Below are 23,305 nucleotides of genomic sequence, written 5' to 3'. Positions count from 1 at the left end.
GGGGAAACAAAACCAAAAAAAATGCTTCGCAGTCAAACTTAACTGCGGGATTGATGTTTGACCTCATTAAATTCATGCACCTGTCAATTCACTTTTTAATCATTAAACTTCATCCATTCTCATTCCCCTACCTTTGTAGCGTTGAGGTAATCATCATACTTTTTTTTTCGCTTTCGCCTCAAGGATTCGGGTTCAAGCCTACCTCCCGCCTCCAAACTTTTTTTTTTTTTTCAAACACCTGGGCAACGCCGGGTACCTCCGCTAGTCTGTTATATAAATCTCACCTCTCTGTTTAAAAGTATGTATGTTTGTATGTCTGCTTAAAACTTTTGACAGAGGCGACGGATTTTCACGAGATCAGTATCGTTTTGAAGCTCGACCCTTCAGATGGCAAATATCGATAAATTGGCTGAAAACATTAATTTCTTCACCCTCAACTGGGAACTTTTCTACAAGGACGATCAGTTTTTTTTTGTTTTTTTTACGTCGCCATTTTTGCAAGTCCTAGTAGAACAATGATATTACTAATTTCAACGTTCCAAACTTCCGGTCGCGTCATGGAGTAGGGGTAAGACGTCAGGTTTTCTTCCACTTTCTTTTCCACCTTCGCGTCATGGGTTCTAGCCTGCCTACTACCACTTTTTTTTTTTTTTTGCTCAACACACACCTCCAAACACCCGCGCAACACCGGGCACCCAGGCTAGTCTTCCATAAAATCATATTAATGGTTGTTCCCACAAAGAGATGGTATTAAGATGATAATACTTTGCCTATGTAGTGCAACGGATAAAAGTGCTAAGTATAATTAGTTCTAAGTGACAATCTTCTGGAGGTTGAAGATATAATCCTCATCAGTACAAGTGATGCTAAGAATGCAATTACAAATTACTTGACGATTTTAGCTGATCGTGGAAGACTAAACGAGAACAAGTTACTCCTATAGTTTTCATAATCCTGTACAGATTTGCAGTTTCATATCTGAAGAAGGTAGCTGGATGGCAGCTGAAATGTTGTGCGAATAACATCCTAGATGAAAACAGTAGTTTGAATAATTAAAAAAAAATATTTAACTTAAATTAAAAAAAAAGGCTTTGTTTTTTGTTTTTTTTATATTATCATATCTCCACCACCACCCTTTTGTTCTCTTTCTTAAACACGTTGATTAAAATTGAAGATCCAAGAAAAAGACTTGGACAAGTGCATATAAATATAAAAAGATATATAAAAAAAAAGTGGATAAATATATTTATATGCATGATAGCATTCTTTGTTATTACCTTGTATTATCATTCTTCTTTTTCTATATATAATTAGCATGGGTGCCCAGCGTTACCCGGGTATTTGGAGATGTTGAAAAAAAAAAAGTGGTCAATTTTTTTTTAAATTTGACCCCTTAAAATTTATTGTTTCGGGATCAAATCAAGTTATTAAGTTAGATCCATGTCCAATGAACCTATATCTAAAATTTCAAGTGTTTAGACCGAAAATTGTTGGACAAGTTTGGTAGAGTTCTCAAAGGTCAAATCGTTGAACTTTGACCCCTTAATCGCCAAATTTATGGCCGAAAATCGATCACGTCGATTTTCCCAAATCTCAGTACCCTGTATATCAAATTTCGAGTCTGTAGACTAAAAATTGATAGTGTTATTGCATAGGGAAATGTACACACACAGATAGACAGACACTTTCACTTTTATATATATATATATATATATATATAGATTGTATGTTCTTGTATTTACCTTTTATCACACATTGTCTTAGTCTTCAATATAATATTTTATTTATATAAATACAGTAGGACCCCAGTATACGGCATAAAAAATTAGTAACATAATACAGTACAATATATAATACGCATGTATATTATCAAATAACATTATAAATGACACCGTAAGGTGGGGCAAATACCATAATCAAGGGCCGGAAGAACATTGTATTCCACATCGTAACTTGAAAAAACTGTATCCTAAGGCCACTGTATCCCGGGGTTCTACTGTAATTTGATTTTTTGTTTTTGTTTTCTTTGTTTTTCTGTGAGAGTTGGAGGGGTTCAAGTTGCAGTAAATTTGAAGAACAAATATAAAAAAAAAATAACTTTTTAGATTTCTGAAAAATGGTCTCTGTGAAGGAAAAAGCTTTGTTTTTTCTTCTGTTTTACACATATATTTTTACTTTCTTAAAAAATTTTTTTCTTTTCCAAAGGTATTGTTTATTCATATAAGAGAAATTATAATGAATCGAAAATCTACATGAAACGCAGCCTGTCCATCGCTCTGTAAGTCTTCATATGATTTTTCTGAACGCTTCCTTTATTTCATTTCCCCTTTTTAAAACTGTGTTTGATAATAAAAGATGGAACTTGAGAGATTCATACAGCTCTGATTGGTTCACATGGGAGTTGAAGAGGGGGTACTTTTGAAATAGTCAGCCATTAGTAAAGTCAGTCAGTTAAAGATATGCAAGTGCAATTCATATAAATCAATAAAACTTCTGTTTTTTGTTGGCATTGGTTTCCCAGATAGAATTAAATGCTCGCAGGTGAAATCAAGCAAATGCTGCAAACATCTCCAGTGGAACTAAGCTATAAATCCAACAAAGGACACCAATGTCTATTGCATCAGTAACAACTTTGAGGAACAACTAAAAGACCATGATATACAGGGCTGGGGGGGGGGATAATTCCATATCAAATCATCCAGGACTTACGCAAGAAATCCTGAAAATTTGAGCATTTAACTCCAAGTGTTTACTAATTTAAAGCATTTTCCATTTTGTATAAATTGCACAAGATGTTACCTGGTCAACATTTTAATTGCATCTTCTTGAACTTTTGCTTTTTTTTTTTTATCTTTATTTTGTTCAGGCTGGGGATGGGGCATCCTACCGGATGCCAGACATTAACTCAACCGAGAGATCTCTTCTTCTTTAAGATTCTAACCATCTTTTTGAGTGCAATTGTTTGAAGCTCTGTTGCATTTGATTTGCCAGATATATTTGGCAGATAGTTTTTGAATTTTTCTTCATGAATCCAGTTGCTCCTATAATTACTGGAATGATAGAGATCTTCCTAAGATTCCAATTTCTTTTCATGTCTTTTCCCTCTCACCTCTGTTTAAGCCACCGTCATTGAGGACACTAACTTCTACTAAGGTTGCTTCTTTCTCCTTCTTATCCCATATCACTATGTCAGGTTTAATAGCTTCATTTTCAAGGTACGTAGTTGTAGGTATTGCATAGTCATAGTTGATGGTGTATGACTTATTACCAAATGTTCTTTCTGGTACACGTTCCCAGGATTTGCTGTTGCATTCGATATTCAACTTTTTACAGATCGTCGAGTGGTGCACACTCCATTGTGTCACATCATATAGTAGCTGTCCCCCAGCAAGACCTTACAGTTGGATGTCAGGTGGCTCACGCTCTCCACTTTTGTGTGGCAGAACATGTACTTGTTGTCATTGCTGAGACCACTCATCTCCTTAAAAGCATTGGTCATCAAGTTTTAGAAAATAAAAGTTAAATATGAGGGGCATGCCAAAAGTAAAGCTTTCTTTCTTTTTTTTTTCTTCTTTTTTTTTTTTTTTTGTTAACTCCAAAAGTTTAAGAACTATGAAGATGAGAGTGGTACTATTAAAACAAGCAACTTTTTTGTGCGCCAGAATTTTTTTTTCTACATATCATTCTCAATACACTTTTGCTAGTAATGAACGATGGCTGTGCATGGACATCCGCAGTGTGCTTTGTCATATGAGGGTTATTCCAAAAGTAAAGCCTCCTTTTTTTTTTTTTTTTTATTACTTCAAAAGTTGAAGACCTGCGAAAACAAGAGTGGTACCATTAAAACCTTTTTTGCCTCAGAATTCATTTTTCTACATAGTCACCACCATTCGCAATACACTTTTGCTAGAAATTCAATGGCACATCTCTGCTTCTGATGCACATCTATGACAGTGGTTGCTTTCTTAGAGTCTCACACCGTTAATATCTGCAACAGAAAGATGAAATTTTCAAGTCATGAATGCCTAAGTTCAATCATCATAATAATGCAATTTGCAATCCCTCTCTGACTCCGCCAGGCAGAATAAAAAAAAATAGAAGGCATTATTTTTGGATCACCCCTCGTAATCAAAGATAAAAAAAAGTTTCACAGTGATCAAATATTTACAATAAAAGCGGACTTAGGTTTATGATGTCCATTATTTTGAAAATTTACAATAGCTTGAGTTAAATAACTAATTTGTAAACCAATAATCCAATTGGGCTCAAAGCTTAACATGTCCTGTTTGAAGGTTAGTACTTTATAAAAATTTTTAATCTTTTCATTAATGGCTGACAATTAATACCCATTTTTTCTCTTTTCTGCATTAATCACATAATCAACACTCTCCCTATCAAGGATTTTTTTTTTTTTTACCCAGTTCCAAATCATGCTTTCTACCAGATCCAATAAAAGATGTACTATAGGTGCTTTCATCCCATTAGAAGAAATGCAGCATTCTCTATCCGTGTTTCTGTTCTGCGGAACTGCCTACCAGAGATAGTTATGATGCCTATCATATCAAGGTTTGCCGTCAAATTAGACAAACACTCAAACGGTATATGGATGTACACATCTGTCTGACTTGTTGCATTTTGCTATATTTTGCCAGTTAATTTGATTTATCTCTCTTATAGTCGGCTAACATACTTCCTAACTTCCAGCTTTTTTTTTTTTTTTTTTTTTTTTTTTACATAGACATCCCTGCTTATCAAGGTCAAGAGGCCACTTGAGGATAAGGGTTAAAGAGTGTACAGTACAACTTGGACAATATAGTAACCGTTAGTAATGGAGATTCGGTAAATTTGTTAACTCATATGGAACGGCTCATCAAAAACTTGTTTACATTAGACTTGAAGACAACCATATTGTAGTCAGCTGGAAAGCAGGAAAACGGAAGTCAATTCCATAGGCGTGCAGTTCTAAGAAAGAAGCTTTGCTCATGGAATCTACGCTTCGGTTTAAGCACAGATAAATAGTGGGGGAAACTAGTGATAGTGTTTTCTACTAGACGGGTGTTTCTTGTGAAAGTTTGGCGAGGGGGGGGGGGACCATAGAATGGAGCTCAGCCGAGCACCTGCCATAAAAATAATGATAAAGCAGAGAAAAACTCGCAACATCTCTTCTGTGAGAAAGAGGTTGCAGGGAAGAGAAAAGGACATCCCCCCACAAGACTACAAAGTCTATTTTGAACTCTATCAAGGCCGTATAAGTCCTTTCTAGTAGCTCCTGCCCAGATGTGGCAACAGTACTCCATCCTTGGACGTACCTGGCTCTTATATAGATAGAGAATTGCATCAGCAGTGAGATATCTACTGGATCGATAGAAAGATCCCACCATTTTTCCAGCAGCCTTGGCAACGGATTTAATGTATATGTTCCATTTAAGATCAGGAATAAAAGTCAAGCCCAGAAGCTTGTCAGAACATGAGGCCTCCCGAAGACAAGAGCCATTCATTTCAATTGATGCCGGATGGAGATCAGAGCATTGATGATGTAAAGATAAAAGCTTGGTTTTAGATGCATTAAAAGTAACAAGCCACCTCTTTCCCCATTGTACCACTTGCTCAAGATCAGAGGAGAGAGAATCAGAGCGAACTTGGTCATTTACGGTTTTAGATGTGCTACCATAGATAGTAGTGTCATCAGCATAGATGTCTACGAATGATGTAAGGATGTGATTTGGAAGATCATTAATATAGATCAGGAAGAGAGTTGGGCCCAGGATGGACCCCTGAGGGACTCCAGCATTAATACTAAGAGCTTCTGATTTCTGCCCATCAACCACTACTCTTATGAACCTATCAGAGAGAAATGATTTAATAATTGAGAAGGCATTTCCAGCTATACCATAGCTGGAGATTTTATGAAGTAAACCTTTATGCCATACTCTATCAAAGGCCTTTGATATCTCAAGAGCAATTGCCTTAGAAAGGTAGCCTCCGTCGAGAGATTCGATAATCCTATGGGATATAACTGTAAGCACATCTGCTGTAGATCTAGCTGAACGGAAACCATATTGCGTGTCACTAAGAAGGTTATTTTTGCTAAGATGGGTTGATTACTTCTGTATTTAACACAGATTCCAGCAACTTACTCATGACGCACAGGAGACTTATTGGCCTATACTGTGAGGGAGATGAGCGATCACCTGAATTCTTAATTACGGGACATACTGATGAGATTTTCCAGGGTGACGGGAAGCAATTCTGCTTAAGACAATGTTTAAACAGTTTTGTAAGGATGGGCACAAGTTCTGGTTGAAGTCTTTTGAGTACTATAATTGGAATACGGTCAGGGCCAGTTACTTTACTGGAATCAAGGTTTTTGATTAGCTTGGCAACATCACGTATAGATATTTGTATATCACATAGCATGTTTTCTGATACAGGAGGAAATACTGGAGATTAGCAGCCTTGGTCGCAAAGGTTAGAATTAGCTGCAAAGTTCTTGGCAAAGAGTTTGGCTTTGTCTGATGCTGACGAGATTACCTCAGGTCCATTTATGAGAGTTGGGATAGAGCACACACTTCTGTTCAGGATTCTGTTTGCTATTTGCCAAAACTGGTGGGAACCAAGCGGCTGCTCAGCTACTTTGGACTTGACGGACTGAGCATACAACTCTCTTGCATTCTTTATTACTTTTTTACAGTGGTTGCTGGCAGTTCTGAAAGCGGCTTTAGTTTCAGTACATCTATTACGTTGGAAGCAATGGAAAAAGTGGTTTCTATACGCAATGGCAGCAGCATATTCCGGAGAGAACCACGGTTGGCTGTTAGGTTTTTGCTGGGATTTTTTCGAGGGTATGAAACGGTCTATACCTACAATTAACCAGTGTCAGGTCTGATACTATAGAGGAAACATCCTTTTTAAACATGGAACGCAGAGGTAGATCTGATATAAATGTGCGGAAGCTATCCCAGTCAGCCATAGAGTATCGATATACTGTACGATGGAGAGGTACATTTATTGCATTTCATTTTTATCTTAACTGATAAAACTGAGTGGTCGGAAAATTCAAGTGGAGACAGAACAGAAGCTGAACACAGTTCAGGGCAAGTTGTGAGAAAGAGGTCTAGGAGACTTGCATACTGGCCGTCAGTATTGGGTGGGTTCGTGAACAATCTGAGTGAGGTCATAAGCAATGGAGAAATCATGACAGAACCTCCTCTCATCATCGGTCTTGTTTGAGTGAGTTAACCATTCCACATTGTGTACATTAAAGTCTCACAGACATGAATATTAGTTGAAGGATAAGCAGATAGGGCGTGGTCAATTTTCTCAGATATGCTTTTAAAGATGGTAACTCCGCTGTTGTGGAGGCGATAGAGAGCAAATATAAATGTAGTAGTTTGAGCTAGTGCAACCTGGAAGCACATATAAGTTAGGATCTTCTCTGGAGATGTCCCTACCACATGGAAAGCCATCTTTAATATAGGCACATATTCCATGCCCATGGCGATCTTGGGGGTCAGATTTGGAAGTTAAATTAGAGTATTCTTTAATTACGAACTCATCTAGGGAAATGGTCTGTCCAGTGCCAGTTTCACTCAGAAATAATATGTCTGGTTTAGTCTCCTGTAATTGGGTTTCAACCTCTGGAAGGTTAGAACGTAGACTCTTGATGTTAGAGAAGGAGACATGGTAGTGGGGGGGGGGATGGGGGGGGCCTACGTTAGAAGTTGGAAATCCGGGTTTAATTGTGTGTTTTTTATTGAGACTTTTCATGATGGAGTTTTGAGATTTGTGGACTAGGTTGGCAAACATGCCTGAAGCAGGGCAGAGAGGGAAAGTAAGAGAGAAATAGAAATGAAGAATTTTTTTTTTTTTGTAGCACATGAAACGGTAAAGCCATAACAATTACCCACTAATATGGCATCGAGAGGCCCCACCAGAAGCTACTGCGTGGTCCAGAACCCATTCACCAAATGACAATACAGCAGCCTCAGTACTTTGCACCTGCTGATAGGACAGCCTCCTTAGTGGTTAATCCAAGGTTCGGGTACCTGACTATCAGACGGATAACGTTAGCCCAGATAAAACGTTTACCTCCAGCACCCTTACTAGTTACATGGCTACGAGGATAGACATAGAAACAGAAAATTTCCGACATCCCTGGTGCCTATTCACGCAAAATACTGCCAATCTAGAAAACAGCTTTTTCTTCTCCCTTTGTCAGAAAAATCACTCATTAAAAAATGAGGGCTTAGGGACAAATAAAGAGAAGTGAGAGTAACGGGAGCTGCTGATAACGCATCCACAATGCATTGTCTACTCTCCATTTAAAAAAAAAAATTAAGTATTGTACTTAATAAAAGTCCATTTGGTGTGTTTAAGAGGGGGTTAGGTGAAAGATTCCCCTCTCATCAACTTAAAATGAAAACAATTGCAAAATCTGTTATGCTATCAACTTAGAAAATATAAACATTTATGGACAAGAAAAATCTATGTTAAAAAAAAATAAATTAATAAATAAAACAATATATATTCCAAAGGAACTTGCCAAATAGATTCGGTACATCTTTCCATGAGAATACCATTTACACAATTAATAAAACAATGAAATAAAAATAAAGATTAAAAACTGAAATAAATATAATATTAGCACTTGCATCTAGAAAAGAAATATTACAAAATTCATAACTTAACTACTATTATAAGCTCAGCTGCTACTGGAGGCGGTGACAAGGCAAAGTAGTTCCTTCATTTTTATTCTTCTTCAGTATTTCTATTGTGAAGCAATTTATTATAAAATATGAAAAAAGACATTATTGAAAAATATACAATAAAAATTAACAAAATTATATAAAGATTAAGATAATACAATTAGTCATTATTTGCATTTTTAATAACAAAATTAGAAAATAAAAGTTTTTATTTTATTTGAAATTTATAAGAAATATGTTTATGAAATTATAAAGATAAAAGTTTTTTATTTTAATTTTAAAAATAAAGCTTTTTTATTTAAATTTATATAATAAATATACGTTTATGAAAGTATAAAAATGAAATTATTGAAATCAAAATAACAAAATTTTAAACACCATAAAAAATATATCCAATACATAATATTCCCAAAATATATTTTAAATATTTAAAAAGTATTTCCAGTAATTAAAAAATAATTTCAATAATTCTTAATTAAAATAAAACCAAAAAAAAAACTTTTTCTATGATTATTAAATAAAAAAAATAAGAACAATAAAAAAAATAATAATAAGAGTACATGCACAGGGGATATATAGGCATGAGAGAAAAAAGCGAAGGAACCAATTTGCCTTGTAACAGCTTCTGGTAGTAACTATGCCGGAAGTTATAAAGTATGTTAGTTGACTATAACCTTTATCTCTATCACTGATACAAAAAATTCCTGGGCAATACTAGGTTGATATAGCTAGTATTAAATAAAACAAGACTTATTTAGAATTAAAAAAAAATAAATTGCAGAAAAATCTTTGATATCCATACCCATCACAAAACAAAGATGTCATATTCCAAAAATCACGTAAATTGATCAAGTATTTTTTTATATTATAATTGTTAGTGATTTTAATAGGAAATTGTAACCATTACAAAGGTGATTTTGATCTCGATAGTTTGGATTGAGTTGTCTCCCCTAATTTATAGAAATATTTAATTATAAAATTTGATTTTTTAGTTAAAAAAAACTTGATCAATTTTTTGCGAATTTTAGAGTATGACATTTTCATTCTGTGATAGGTATGTACATCATAAAGTATTTTATAGATTTTTCTGTGTTTTGGTTTTAAAATAAGTTTAATTCTAAATAAGCACAAATAAAGGTACTCTTTTCAATTTGGAAGGGTTTTGATAATATGTAGGTTGATTGGTGTAACTGCTACTATATATATATATATATATATATATATATATATATATATATATATATATATATATTGGTTGATAGATGTAACTACTATTAATATTTATTAATATCCTCGGCTGTTCATCAATAACATGCAAACAGTGAAGGAAGTTTGAAGTGTTGGAATTTTTTAAAAGAAGATTGTCACCACTTAAATGATGGTGATGCGTGCAGGGAAGATGGGGGGGGGGCATTATGTATCAGGTTAAAAAAATTTTTAAATTCTATTTAGCCTTTAAAACATGCGAATCCCTTTTAAAATCATAAATAATATATTGCATATATGAATTATTATTATTGGAAAAATATTTCTTTGAGCGATTTTCAAATTTAACCCTTTATGACCTGAATTATGATGTAGACAAAAAAAATATTTATTTTAGTTAGTTCAAAGGATAATGATACTATTATTGTTTTCAAACTTAAAAAATTATTTAAGTTCATTAGTTAAACTACCACTGAAAATTTTTGAATTTCATAAACTGACTTTGAGTATTATTCATAGTGCTTAAAGAAAAGTGTGTTTATGACAACAAACAAAATCCTCCACTCTCTAAGATAGATGGCAGCATACTGAATGTAAGTAATGGACAGTTGCAATCTGAAGGTATCTGGCATCTACCCAGATATTGAACTAATATGTACAAAGCGTGTTTGTATCAATTCCCACTTTATTTATGCCGTTATATTTGTTTATTTACGACTGAGTGAATTAGTTCAACCAAGTCATAAAGGGAAAAATGTCATGTCTTGAGTTGATTTTCAAATTTAACAAGTCAAAGTTTAGTGTTTGGGTTACCGATTTTACAACTAAATTTTAAATCTTTCTTGCGTCACATGGTTAAAATTAATGAATTAATTATCTGCTCATCATATGGGTCCCCAGTTGACTCCCTTCAATCATATTATATAACATATTGTTGCACAACTAAAGGAATATTCTATTAGCAGTTCTTGAAGAGATCCTTCTACTTTTATTTTTTCTTTTTCCCAGTGCCAATAATCTGTCTGATGACCTGTTCCGGGTGCAGTACCTTCTGGCTGATACATTGTCAGCAACTCAAGACATGACAGCTGCCCAACAAAACATAGATGCCGCCATTGCGACTGCCAAGAAAAACAAGAAAAAGCAACTTTTATTCGATGCTTGGCTACTAAAATTTCAAGTAAGAAAAAAAATTATGACTATTATTTTTAAAAACGAATTATGTTTGCAAGAACTTGGTATGCAGATGTGGATTTATTGCTTTTTTTTTTTTTTTTTTTTTTTTTATAAGAAAAAAACAATTCTTATGCCATTTTAATTTTATTTTATTTATTTTACTCTTTTTCACCCCCAAACACGCCATATTGCCTCTTGGAACATAACAGGCTACTGTTTTTCTTTTTTTTTTTACAAGGTAGTCACCATTTATCAAGGCCCGGAAGCCATTCAGAGATAAGGGTTATTGCGTGTACATTAATCAATGGAATAGTATCGTAGTAATCATTAGTATTGGAAATTTCATAAAGTGCCTTACTTAAGGGGGCGGTTCATCAGGAATTTGTTTATGTTTATGTTTTGTACTATTTGGGATCGTATCTTACAGGTAACTGAAGAGAGTTGAGCAGCAAGATGTCTGTTCACATTACATTTAAACTTCTGCGGGTTAGTACAATTAGGGAAGCAAGAAACAGGGAGGGAATTCCAATGTCCAGCAGTTCAAGGGAAGAAATTATTAGAGTAGAATACTTTCCTGCATCTACAGATCGCAACAGTGAAGGGGTAGAATTTTACTGTTGTCTGATTAATTGGGAGTGTGTATGTCAAGGGGGCACAAGTGCTACGAGTTCATTAAAGCATGTTCCATTGAAGTATTTGTAAAACAGTCACAGGGATGTAATATTACAGAGATGGGGCAGGGTCTGGAGTTTGGTTGATAGTGCAGCACCTATTTTTGGACCCTTCTTTAAGAGTAAGAGATTAATGGTAAATGCACCAGATGTGGCAAGAATACTTCATGCATGGGTAAATTGTGGCTTTGAAAAGATATAAGATGCTCCCTAGCGTGAATAATTTTCTAGCACGGTAGAGGGAGCCCACCTTATGGCAAGAGCATGTAAAGGAAGTGTGATTTTAGATTAAAGTTAACACTTAATATAACCTAAGATCATGTGCAATTGATAAGTTTGATCACCGCACAAGCAGAAAGGCACAGCCTATAAATCAACAGTCGGTTGGTAAAACAGGGCTGCATTCAAAATGAATGTTTCTGTTTAGAGCACAGTTGAATCATGATACTTGACTTTTGCATTTTGAACTTTAAGTGAATCCATTATTTACAGATAATTTTATAAAATCAACAGTAAGTTCTCAACAGTGCAATGTAGACTACAATGTATTGTGAACTAAGTTACAGCAAGGAGGCATGTAAAGCTTTCTCCTGGCACACTGTGGGAGGGGTCCTTAATGAGAGCAGGCAACTAATCAATTTGATTTAAAAAAAAAAAAAAAAAAAAAGATAGGCGATTTCACAGATTTCGATTTCAATAAAAGTATGGGCGGGTGGAACATATGCTTCTAAAACCTTAATTATCTTACATCTCCATCTAATCCTGAATTTTTTGATACTTGTTCGATTCCATAATTCAAAATATTTAATCAATTCCATTGTTCCCTCGTTTTACAGATTTGTTTTAAAATTCAAAATTTCAACACTGCTTGTCATTGTTTAAAAATGGCTAAGAAAATCGGAGCTTCACATGATGAGCACAACCTCCTCAAATTTTACAGAGCTTGTAAGTATTTGGTCATTTTGTAAGTATTTGGTCATTTTGGTCTCTGATATTAACTGGAACGACTTGTGTTTTCTTTTCTTTTTTTTTATTCTGATTTTTCGCTGAATTAGTTCATTAATTTTACGCAAATTCTTGGCTGAAAGTTATGTGACCATATGCAGAAAAAAACTGCTTTTTGTGCAAAAATATGGTTCTTTCAATATTTGTTTATCATCTATATATTAATACAATAGCATGTGTGTTATTTTCTGTGTCATGCTTACATCCGGGTCATTTAATTGTTATGTACTTCCATTTCTTGTCATAAATAATTTTATCAAGAATTCTTCATAAGTTTTGGTTTCGGTTTTGATTATAACTGATGGCACTCCAGTAATCTATTTTTTTTATAAATAATTTTATCAAGAATTCTTCGTAAGTTTTGGTTTCAATTTCGATTGTGGCTGAAGGAACTCAAGTTATTTATATATATATATATATATATATATATATTTTACATAAGTTTTTATTTTGGTTTCAATTCAAGCTAATACATCCAAGTCATATGGATATATTTTTAAAAATTTTTGAAATCACAATTTTATAATCTATAAAAATCGATAGAACATTAACTCTATAATAATACATACAAAATCTGCAAGCATTAAAATATCATATTCAAGCGTACTTTACAACCAGGCTTTGCCGGGCATTCATGCTAGCTTAGATAAATACTTTTACAGTTTCAACAAAAAAGCTACAATAATATCAGAGCGTCTCAATTTACACTGAACATCTACATAATGCTAACATCAATATATTACATATGAATAAGTCCCCTGTGGAATTTCCACAGGTCTCACTAATTTTTACTATTACTTGATTATTTATTAAAAGTAAAAAAATATTTTTTTAAATTATATCAACCAGAACGCATTTCTGTTTCTTCATTTAAAAAAAAAAAACAGCTACTTTAATCTAACAAAAGAAAAATGTAGATTACTTTGAAAGGAGTTGGAAGCATTTAAAATCTTCAATAGACAATAATTTAATCTGGCTTTAAAATTATTGGTAAGCTCTTTTGTATTAAAAGATTGAAAATTTTGAAAACTGTTTACATTGAATAATTTTATGAATAAACTAAGATAACTTTAACAAAATTATGATATTATAATAATTTTGTTCAATTAATTTAACAACCAAACAAAGCCATAGTAATTAAATTTAAATTTGAAAATTATTATTTAAAAAAGAAACATGAAACAAAAATGACAGTAAAAAGACTTGTGCCCATGTTGAGACGATTGATCAGAATCAGGAATCAAGGAAATTGGAACTTTTTTGAGTTTTGAGGTATCAGAATCGGTAAAAAAAAACTGTGTGCCTATTTTCCAATGCCAATAATAATTCTGTTAATTGTCTATTATTTTGTTTGCTTTTTTGTTTAAGACTTAATTTCTCATTACTCATATTGTTTGCAAAAATAAAGACCTTAAATAACCTGGGTTTTTACTGTAATTTAAAGGAAAAAAATCTCTATAACTAAATAGTTTGTGATTTTAAAAGAATTAGAATCAGAATCAGCCGTTGTATTGGAATCAGAAATTTAAAACAATCAATAATTGTATCAGAATCAAGAAACATTTTCGAATCGTCCCATCACTAATATGTCACTAGTTTTGAATAAAGTTATTTGCATAAACTTTGTCCATACTGGTCATAAAAGTTTTTTAAAAAATTATTGAATTTTTAGAGCTGTGCAATATTCTTTTTATGGATGTTTTTAGTTAATTACTTTCTTAGATAAAACTTTTGTAATTAAATAAATGTTAGGAAGAATCAGTTGCCATCTGTTTCTTGTTTAGACATGCAAAAGAAAGTTGGATAATGCAAAGGGCTAGGCGACTAAGTCAGCACCAAACAGTGTCAGATAAAAAAAAAAAAATTGCATTATATTTAATTATTTTTTTGCATAATTAAATATAATTTTATTGTTTTGAATTTGTTTTTAGCTTTATAAAAATTATAATACTTTATGAAATGCTTATTGATTTATTAATTTTTTTAATTTTTTTAGAAAAATAAAAATAGTTATCAAACACTGTTTATTGCGGACTTCATATCACCTAATCTTTTACATCACCGAAAACTATTAATGCTACTATTGCATCAAGTGTGGATAAATTACCTCTGCTTAATACATATTAAGAGTATTATAGTCGTGCTAACTAAGGGAGGGACAAACAGATTATTGTATAGATTGCAGCAGTAGTAGTAATAACAGTCATTGGCAACATATTCGGTTTAACGTCCATTTTGCATTCTGACATGTGCTAGACAGCTTTTAGAAACTGACTTCCAAACTAATCTATCTCTGGCTGGGTTTTTATTTATCCCTCTTTCTTTCAAATCCATTTTTTTTTTTTTTACTGTTCTACATCTATAATCAACAAACTTTAATCCATTCTTTCAACGTGACCATACCATCAAAGTCTCCTGTTCTGCTCACATCTTTTCTATACTGTCCAGATTTAATATTCCTCTGAGATCATCAGACCTAAGCCCATCTTTAAAACTCGTATTGCATTACACGTCCATCATATCATTCTCATATCCTTTCCATCCAGGTTTTACGTCCATGCACCCTCAAACTGCATACACATGCTTAATAGACTTTCCCTTGATGGTCAGCAATAATGTTCTGCATAAATGATGGTGCAGTAAATGTTATAAAGGTATCTTTTTCTTTTTTTATCTTTTTAAACTTTTAGCTAAGAAAAGTGAAGCGGCCCTTAATAAGAAATCAGAGGAACAAAATGAAAGTCTCACTGGTGAAATGAATTTGTACGAAATCCTTGCAGATAATGCTGCCAATTGTAACCTTTATCAATTGGCCATCAAATATTACCTCAAAGTGGTGCGTTTTACATTCATTTTTTTATCGTTTTAATAAGTATTTATAGGTGTAATTATAAAAAATGATGGGATAGGTCAATTCACAACTTCATTAGTTGAAACCACTCTTTTCCAATTTGTTCATACCTTGGAGAAATTTGAGTTTGCTATCAAGAACTGTAAATAGTAGCAGTATAGGGAATTAAGCAAGAAAGTCTACTTTTGCTTATTCATAAAATTTCATTTTTTTTTTCCTTTTTCTGTATAAAATAAAACTACTTGATCAATTTATGTGATTTTTGGAATATGACCTCTTCATTACGTGACAGGTATATACACCATAAAGATTTTTCTGTATTTGTGCTTTTTTTTTTTGTTTTTGTTAGGTTGAACTTGCACTAAAGATTTTTTTTAATTCTGTTTTTACATTATTTAATAAAATAAATGTATCTAACCTATAAAGTTATTTTGTCAGATTTTCAAAGTCTGACCTGATAAATCATCTTAGCTCTTGACCAGCCAATTTTCGTCTGTTATTGTTATACTGTGTTATCAGCAATATTATAAGATACTTAGCTACAATTTATTTTTTAAATCTCTTACTACAAACCAGACACTAATATGAAACATTTTTAAATAATCACCTAAAAATAAAAATTAGCAAGGGGGATAACTTATTCTAAATTGGAGAATATAATAGGCTTTCTCTACTTTTAGGTTTAAAAAATGTATAAATAAGTAAAAATTTAAATAACTTCATTGTATCCGGTGCAACACCAGGTAAATACAGCTGGAAAATTATGAAATATTTCCTATATATATGTGAAATCAGTAGTTGTAATTTCACATGAAAAAGGTTACTAACATTTATCTTTTAACTACAGATCATTTTCTATAACATATTTTATGCAAGGTTTTTGAGAAATTAATTAGAAATCACTAAAGTTTATTATATAAAAGGTAGTTGAGCATCTTACTGAAAGCCACACATTCACCCACTAACTCAGATATTCCAACTGAGAGATGTTTTTAAAGATTCTGACTGTCCCTTTAAGTGAAATTGTTTGAATCTCTCTTGCACTTGGTTCACTAGGTATATTTGCCAGTTAGTTTTTGGTTCTTGAAATTCTTTTTCAGGAGTCCAGGTGCTCTTATAATTTCTGGGATGATACAGGTCTTCATAAGGTTCCAGTTTCTTTTCATGTCATACATAAGACCTTAGTATTTCGATATCTTTTCCCTCTCAGCTCTGTTTAAGTTAGCATCATTAGGGATACTAATTTGTTTATGTGTGTGCGTTTGTATTTCTAGGTAAAAGTCAAGACCTACAAAATTAATATCTACAAAGTTGGTATATTCTTGATTAGCATTGCCTAAAGTTTAGAAAAAACATTATTCATTCTTTGGGAGCTGACTGAGCCAGGTTTCATCAGTGTTTTTTATGTTATTTTCTATTAATTTGGAAAGAAAATGCTAACTCCATACTCAAAGAATCTGTTATATAAAGAAGAGTCGTATATGTATGTATGTGTCCAGCAATGGCTGGGTGATGGAGAAAGAAACTCCCTGATAAAATTTTTTCAGAGATGGGGATATTTGCTGATGACACCATGCTCTATAACAGAGACAAGGGCAAAACTAATGAACACATATCTAAGGAAATTGCTAAAACTCTAGAGGAAGTCCTCCAGTCTGTAGTGGAATGGGGCCGTAATTGGTTGATTAAGTTTAATGCTGCCAAGACTAAACTCATTTCCTTTAATAATTACAAGAAACCTTCTCAACCACTGATTGCCATGGCTAATGATACATTGCTTGAAGGTGCTTACCTCAAGTGCCTAGGGTTGACATTCGCAGAAGACATGAATTGGGACAAATACATTGAGGCAATTGCCAGGGCTGCTACAAGGAAGATGGGTTCTTTTTACTGTGCTAAAAGTCTACTCACACCTGAGAGTATCCTGTATCTCTACAAGGTTTGCCCATGCATGGAGTATTATTGCTACATCTGGGCTAGTGCATTTGCCACTAGTCTCTCGCTACTAGACAGGATTCAAGAAAGAGTCGCCAACCTAATAGGTCCTGAACTATCCAACCACTATCCCATTACCAAAACATGGCATCCTTGTGCCTATTTTACAAGTATTTCAATGGCAAGTGCTCTGACAAACTCCAAGCATCAGTACACCCTCGACGACAAACCTGACAAGCAGCAAAATCTCACCCTTACACCCTAAATGCCGTAAAGCCTCCTACTGGAATAGATTTTTCCCTCAGACTGCTGCACTTAGGAATTCCCTCCCGGGTCCCTGCTTCTCTGACTGTACTGACATGCAGAAATTCAAGTGTAATATGAACATACATCTCATTGCCCAACTCCATAAATAGTATCCCTGCAAATCTGGTCCCAAATAGTAGCCCCTCACGACTAAATGGCCCTGTGCTTTGTTTGAGATGAAATGACAATAAAATAAAATTTTAAAAAAAAAGAGAGAGTTGGTAAAACAAAGATAGAAAGAAGTACAGTGACAAGTTTTAATAGAAATAGATTAATTTTCCCCAGTGCAATGCTGGGTAGTCCTGCTAGTATGGCATAAATGCTAAACAACATGGATTTTCCATGAAGTCAACTTTATCAAATTTTTTAGATGCCATGAATTAATAATTTGTTAAAGGGAGATAATGCAAATTTTTGTATTTAGACTTTAGATAGAGTGCTTTTAGTTTAGACTGCTTTTGATAGCATAACCAAACTATGATTTATTAACAAAAATATAAATATTGTGGAAGCTTTCCTGCAGGGATGAAATGTGAATGCTTTTGTGTAGCTTACTTGCCATAGATATATTTTTACACTACTATATAATGTGAAATTTTGGTGCTTGCTTAAATTGGTGATCTTTTAAGTCAACACATTTCAGGTGAAAACATTACATATTTGCATGGCATCTCGAAATTAGTATAAATTCCAAAAATTAAAAAAAAAAAAAATGACCCAGTAACAAATCTGTTAAATGTATTTTTAACAAAATTCATTCACAATTATGTTTTGTTTAAAAATGGTGAACCCTCAATTTAAGTCAAGGGAGATAAGTCAGTTTGTCATACTGAATTGGTCATACAAGTGTTCCACATTATAATATACAATAAAACTTCATAATTTAATAAATTCTATTTTTACTTGTAATTATTTTTCTATTGAATCACTTTTTTGGATTTTTTTTTGTTAATGTATACTAATTTCACTGTAACTTGTAAGTATGTAATGTTTTCACCTGAAATTCGTTGGTTTAAAAGACCACCAATCTATAGGAATACTGAAATTTTTATTTAAGTTGATAGATTTTTTTTTTTAAACAAAACGATGCCTAAGCAAACAAATAAATAAATAAGCATTTAATGAATTAATTTTTAAATAATTCTAAAAAACTGATACTTATCTTTCAAGTTAATGATTTAGTACATTTATCTGGTAACTAAAGCAACATTGAGCCTGGTCAGTACTAAAATGGGTAACCATTTGGGAATTCCAGGTTTTGTATGTTCTCTCCGCTTATCTTGGCATTGTTTCCAATCATCTAGCACTTCTTGCCACTGGACTCCAGCAGTGTCCATTCAGGAGAGTTGTGGTTGAGGCTTCTGCAACCCTTGCTTCACAATTACATGTGCAGCTATTCTTACAGGGAGTATCCATTGTCTCTTGACACTGAACAGAGGCATTGTATTGCATCTGGTAACTACAGACAAATTTCTTTGGCCTGTATCATATTTAAGATTTTGGAGAAATTACTGTGCAAATGCATAGTTCAATTTAATAAAAAACAAAAATACAAAAAAAATCTTTATGATATACATACCTATCACAGAACGAAAATGTCATATTCCATGAATCACATAAATTGATCTGGTAGTTTTTTTTTTTTATATATAAATAAAATCATTTTTAAATGATTTTAAGTGATTAATATGAAATCATTAACATTACAAAGCTGATTAATTTTGAATTATTGTGTACTAATCTGACCTTGTTTTCTTTTGTTCTTTGTTGTTTTTTTTTTCTTTTTGTTATCCAAGATGGTGATGTAAGACAGTCCCTTTTTTCTTACTCATGAACATATCAGTAAAATTATGAATCAAATTCTCTAAACTAGTTTCAAATGTATCATGCTACAGTCTTTTTTTAGCTCTATTTAATTTTAACCCGTGTTATAAGCTCCACTAATATACAGATGAAATGTATACAAATAAAAATAAAAATGTCATTTATTTTATTATATTTTTATTTCCAGCTCAAACTTGCTGATCAACTAAAGACTCCATCATCTGAGTTAGTACCAATTTTCATGTCTTTAGCCCAGACGTACCAAGATGACCGTCAATATACAAAGGCAATTCACTACTACCAGAAAGAACTTGATCATTACAAGTCAAATCCAGAACAGGTTGGAATTTCTTCTGAATGTTAAGGAACATATTTTAATGTTTTATTCCCTTTGTCTCTGGAGTTTTTGCAAAAATTGTTTCTTTTGGATAAATTTCTTGGTAAAATTCATAACAAGTAACACTCTTTTGGAGGTCGAAGGTTCAACTTCTGTGTGGGCAACACTCAAAAAACACAATTGCAAATTACTTAGGACTTATGACTGGCGGAATGAGAGCATGCTATCCTCATGGATTAAATGTAGGGTTTCATTAGAAATTCTGTATAGACTCTTGAGTTTGGTAGAAAGATTCCTCGAGTCCAACAGGATACACCCTGAAGAAGTTTGGTTACATTGACCGAAACATGCAAATAACACTCAAGATGAAAACAGTAGTCTGAATAATAGAAATTTTCAATCCTCATCTCAAAAATTTAGAAACATAATATTGTTTTCATTGTGGATGTTATTGAATCGTGTAAATAACCATTTGTCACAACTTTTGGTGGATTTACAGAAGAAATTAAACAAAGGAGTGTACTTTTCAATATTATAAAAATGTTTGGAAGAGGTGGGGAGGGGGTCATTTTTCGTCTCTCCTACAAGAAAAGCCAGAATTTAGTTGGGATCACCAGTGATTTGCTTCATATTTTGATAGATTTTGAGTTAAAATTAATGATGAAAATTTTAAATATTTTGCACAAAAAAAAAAATCATTTTATCCTCCTGTGGGGAAAATCAGAGATTACTCTGTAAACCTGGCTTCCTGCATTTATTTGGATGATTCATACTACTGTTCTCATTTTGAATATTATTCTCACAATATTTTGGTCGATGTAACCTCCAACCTTCTTCAGGTGCTTCTTATCAAACTCGGAAATCTTTATGTTGAGATAGCAAAGATCCCTGGCACAACAGATAAAATTTACTAAATATAATCAGTTCTAAGTGATTGCCTCACTGCGGGTGGCACTAAGAATAAAATTACAAATAATTTGAGACTTTTACCAGTTCATGGCTAACAGAACAGAACAAATTGATAAATGAGGGTTCATTTAAATTTCATACAGGTTCCAGTCCTCAGCCAGATGCTGATATGGTGTGAGAATTACATCCAAGATGAGGAGAGTGGTTCAAATAATCAAAATTAATGCAAATAGTCAGATTAGGGATAAATCATTGGTTTATTTCCTTGGGAATAAAAATGAAAATTTCTTGCAAATATTTGAAATTTTCATCATTAGTCTTCACTCAAAATCCATAAAAAATTATGATTTAAATGAAACAAATGCTTGTGAACCCAGAGAAATTCTTGCTTGTTCTGTAGAAGAATTGTAAAATGTGCTCCCCCTCTCCCTCCTCCTTTCTTTTGATCAAAACGAGACGTTTTTATCTATAAGATAAATCTCAATCGTCAATTTTTTTTAACGTATGTTTGTATGTCTGCCAAAAACTTTCGACAAACGCAACAGATCCTGACGGGACCGGTATCATTTTGAAGCTCAGCATCTCGGACGACAAATATCAAAAAATTGACCAAAAACATTAATTTGATTTGAGCTAAAACAATAAATATTAAGGGGTCAAAATTGGGGTGAAAGTTAAAAAAAAATTGACCTGTGCGGTCTCTACCAAATTACTCAGCCAATTTTTGGTCTAAACATTTGAAATTTTACATAAAGAATATTCAGACATGCAACAAGCTTTGAAATTAGTTTTTGGGCGAAAATTTGGCTGGCAAGAGGTCAAAGTTGAAAAAGTTAACCTTTGAAGACTTTACCAAACTCCTCCATTTATTTTGGGTCTAAAGACTTGAAATTTTAGATGTAGGTTACCTGGAGATGAGTCAAATTTTTTGATATATATATATACATATGCACATAAAGTTATGAACAGTACATAGTGCCCGAGCAAAACCAGGCAGTTCACTGCTAGTATATTTTACTATATAAATCTAACCTGTCTGTTAGTGTATGTATGTTTGTAAATCTGCCTAAATTGAGATTTAACGATTGTTTAAGATTCACCTTTAAAAAAATGTGAGATTGATGAAAGAACCTGGGAGAGTCTTGCTTTGGATCGCGAAGGGTGGAGAAGGACCTTGCAGGGATGTGTGGGCAAGTTTGAGGCAGATCGAACCCAGTATGAGCAGCTGAAGCGCGATATCCGGAAAGGGAGAGTGAAAAGAGCCGTGGATGGGAGGGGGCGCCAAATTGGTCTGGAGTATGAGGTGTTCGGAAGAATATGTCTGAGCAGAGCTGGGCTGATGAGTCGCCAATCTACTCATCGGCGCAGTGGGCCACAAAGCAGTCTTGAGTTGCCAGAGTTAACCTGTGTCAACTACAGGCGGATGTACAAAACGACAGGCGGTTTGAAACGGCATTTGATCCTGCATAGAAAAGAACAGCAAGAACGTGCGGTTTATGGTGCACATGTCTGTACAATGTGTGCTAAGGAATGCCAGAGTTTAGCAGGGCTTAAAAGTCACATTCGTGCAGTCCACACTGAATGTTTTTGTGTTTCTATATACCTTTTTTGTGCTATATCGAGTGATGGCAATGTTCGAAAGCGAATTTGCTGCCATCATATCTGCCTAAAACTTTCGACAGAGGCAACGGATTTTCACAAGATCAGTATTGTTTTGAAGCTCGACCCTTCAGACAACAAATATCGAAAAATTGGATCATGTAAATAAAAGATTTAATGTTGAACAGCATCCGTCACTTGTGAAACGCAAGTTTGACTTTTTAGTTTACATCAATACTAGTGTTGGGACGATTCCTAATTTTTATACGATTCCGATTCCAGGAAAATATTGATTAACGATTCCGATACCAAGTACGATTCCGATTCCTAGGGAATTATTGTTTTGAAATATACCAGGTAGTTTTATACTTATGGTCGGTAGTTCCCAAATATGTTCCCTAACTTTGGAAGAGATATTTTATGTCTACACCGTCGTGTTTTGGGTTAAATAAAATTATTATATAGTAAACTAAACGGAAAAATTAGCAAAATTTATTCTAGAGAAAATTTATTTTACTTAATTGGAATACAGAAAAAAAACAAAGAAAATAGAATTTATCCTTCAGAGAAAAAACAAATAAAATAGAATTTATATAACAGAACAAAAACAAGAAAATTAGAGAATAAATTAACACGATTCATTATTTTGGTCCTCATAATTTACAGATTTAATGAATTAAATAAAAAAAATATAGCGGAAGAGAAAGAAAATATATACTAATTAAATATAAAAAAAGATAAATATTTAATTTAATAATTTATAAATGAACATGCGTAATGA

The 23,305-nt window shown here is 33.1% G+C and overlaps 1 protein-coding gene across 1 annotated transcript in view; it reads left to right on the top strand.

Annotated features, from left to right (window-relative positions):
• LOC145243946 (tonsoku-like protein) overlaps nt 1-23,305 on the top strand; it is a 116,656-nt gene that overhangs the window by 10,380 nt on the left and 82,971 nt on the right. The window contains exons 4-8 of the mRNA XM_080107074.1: nt 2,206-2,278; nt 10,920-11,091; nt 12,595-12,703; nt 15,454-15,599; nt 19,867-20,019. Coding sequence (XP_079963200.1) covers nt 2,206-2,278; nt 10,920-11,091; nt 12,595-12,703; nt 15,454-15,599; nt 19,867-20,019 — 653 coding nt within the window. The remainder of the gene's footprint in view (nt 1-2,205; nt 2,279-10,919; nt 11,092-12,594; nt 12,704-15,453; nt 15,600-19,866; nt 20,020-23,305) is intronic.

Source organism: Euprymna scolopes, chromosome 22, assembly GCF_053919585.1.
Source record: "Euprymna scolopes isolate OS-2025 chromosome 22, ASM5391958v1, whole genome shotgun sequence".
Classification (NCBI taxonomy): Eukaryota; Metazoa; Mollusca; class Cephalopoda; order Sepiida; family Sepiolidae; genus Euprymna; species Euprymna scolopes.
The sequence above is the reverse complement of the archived record's forward strand: the minus strand, read 5'-3'. Positions and strand labels throughout refer to the sequence as shown.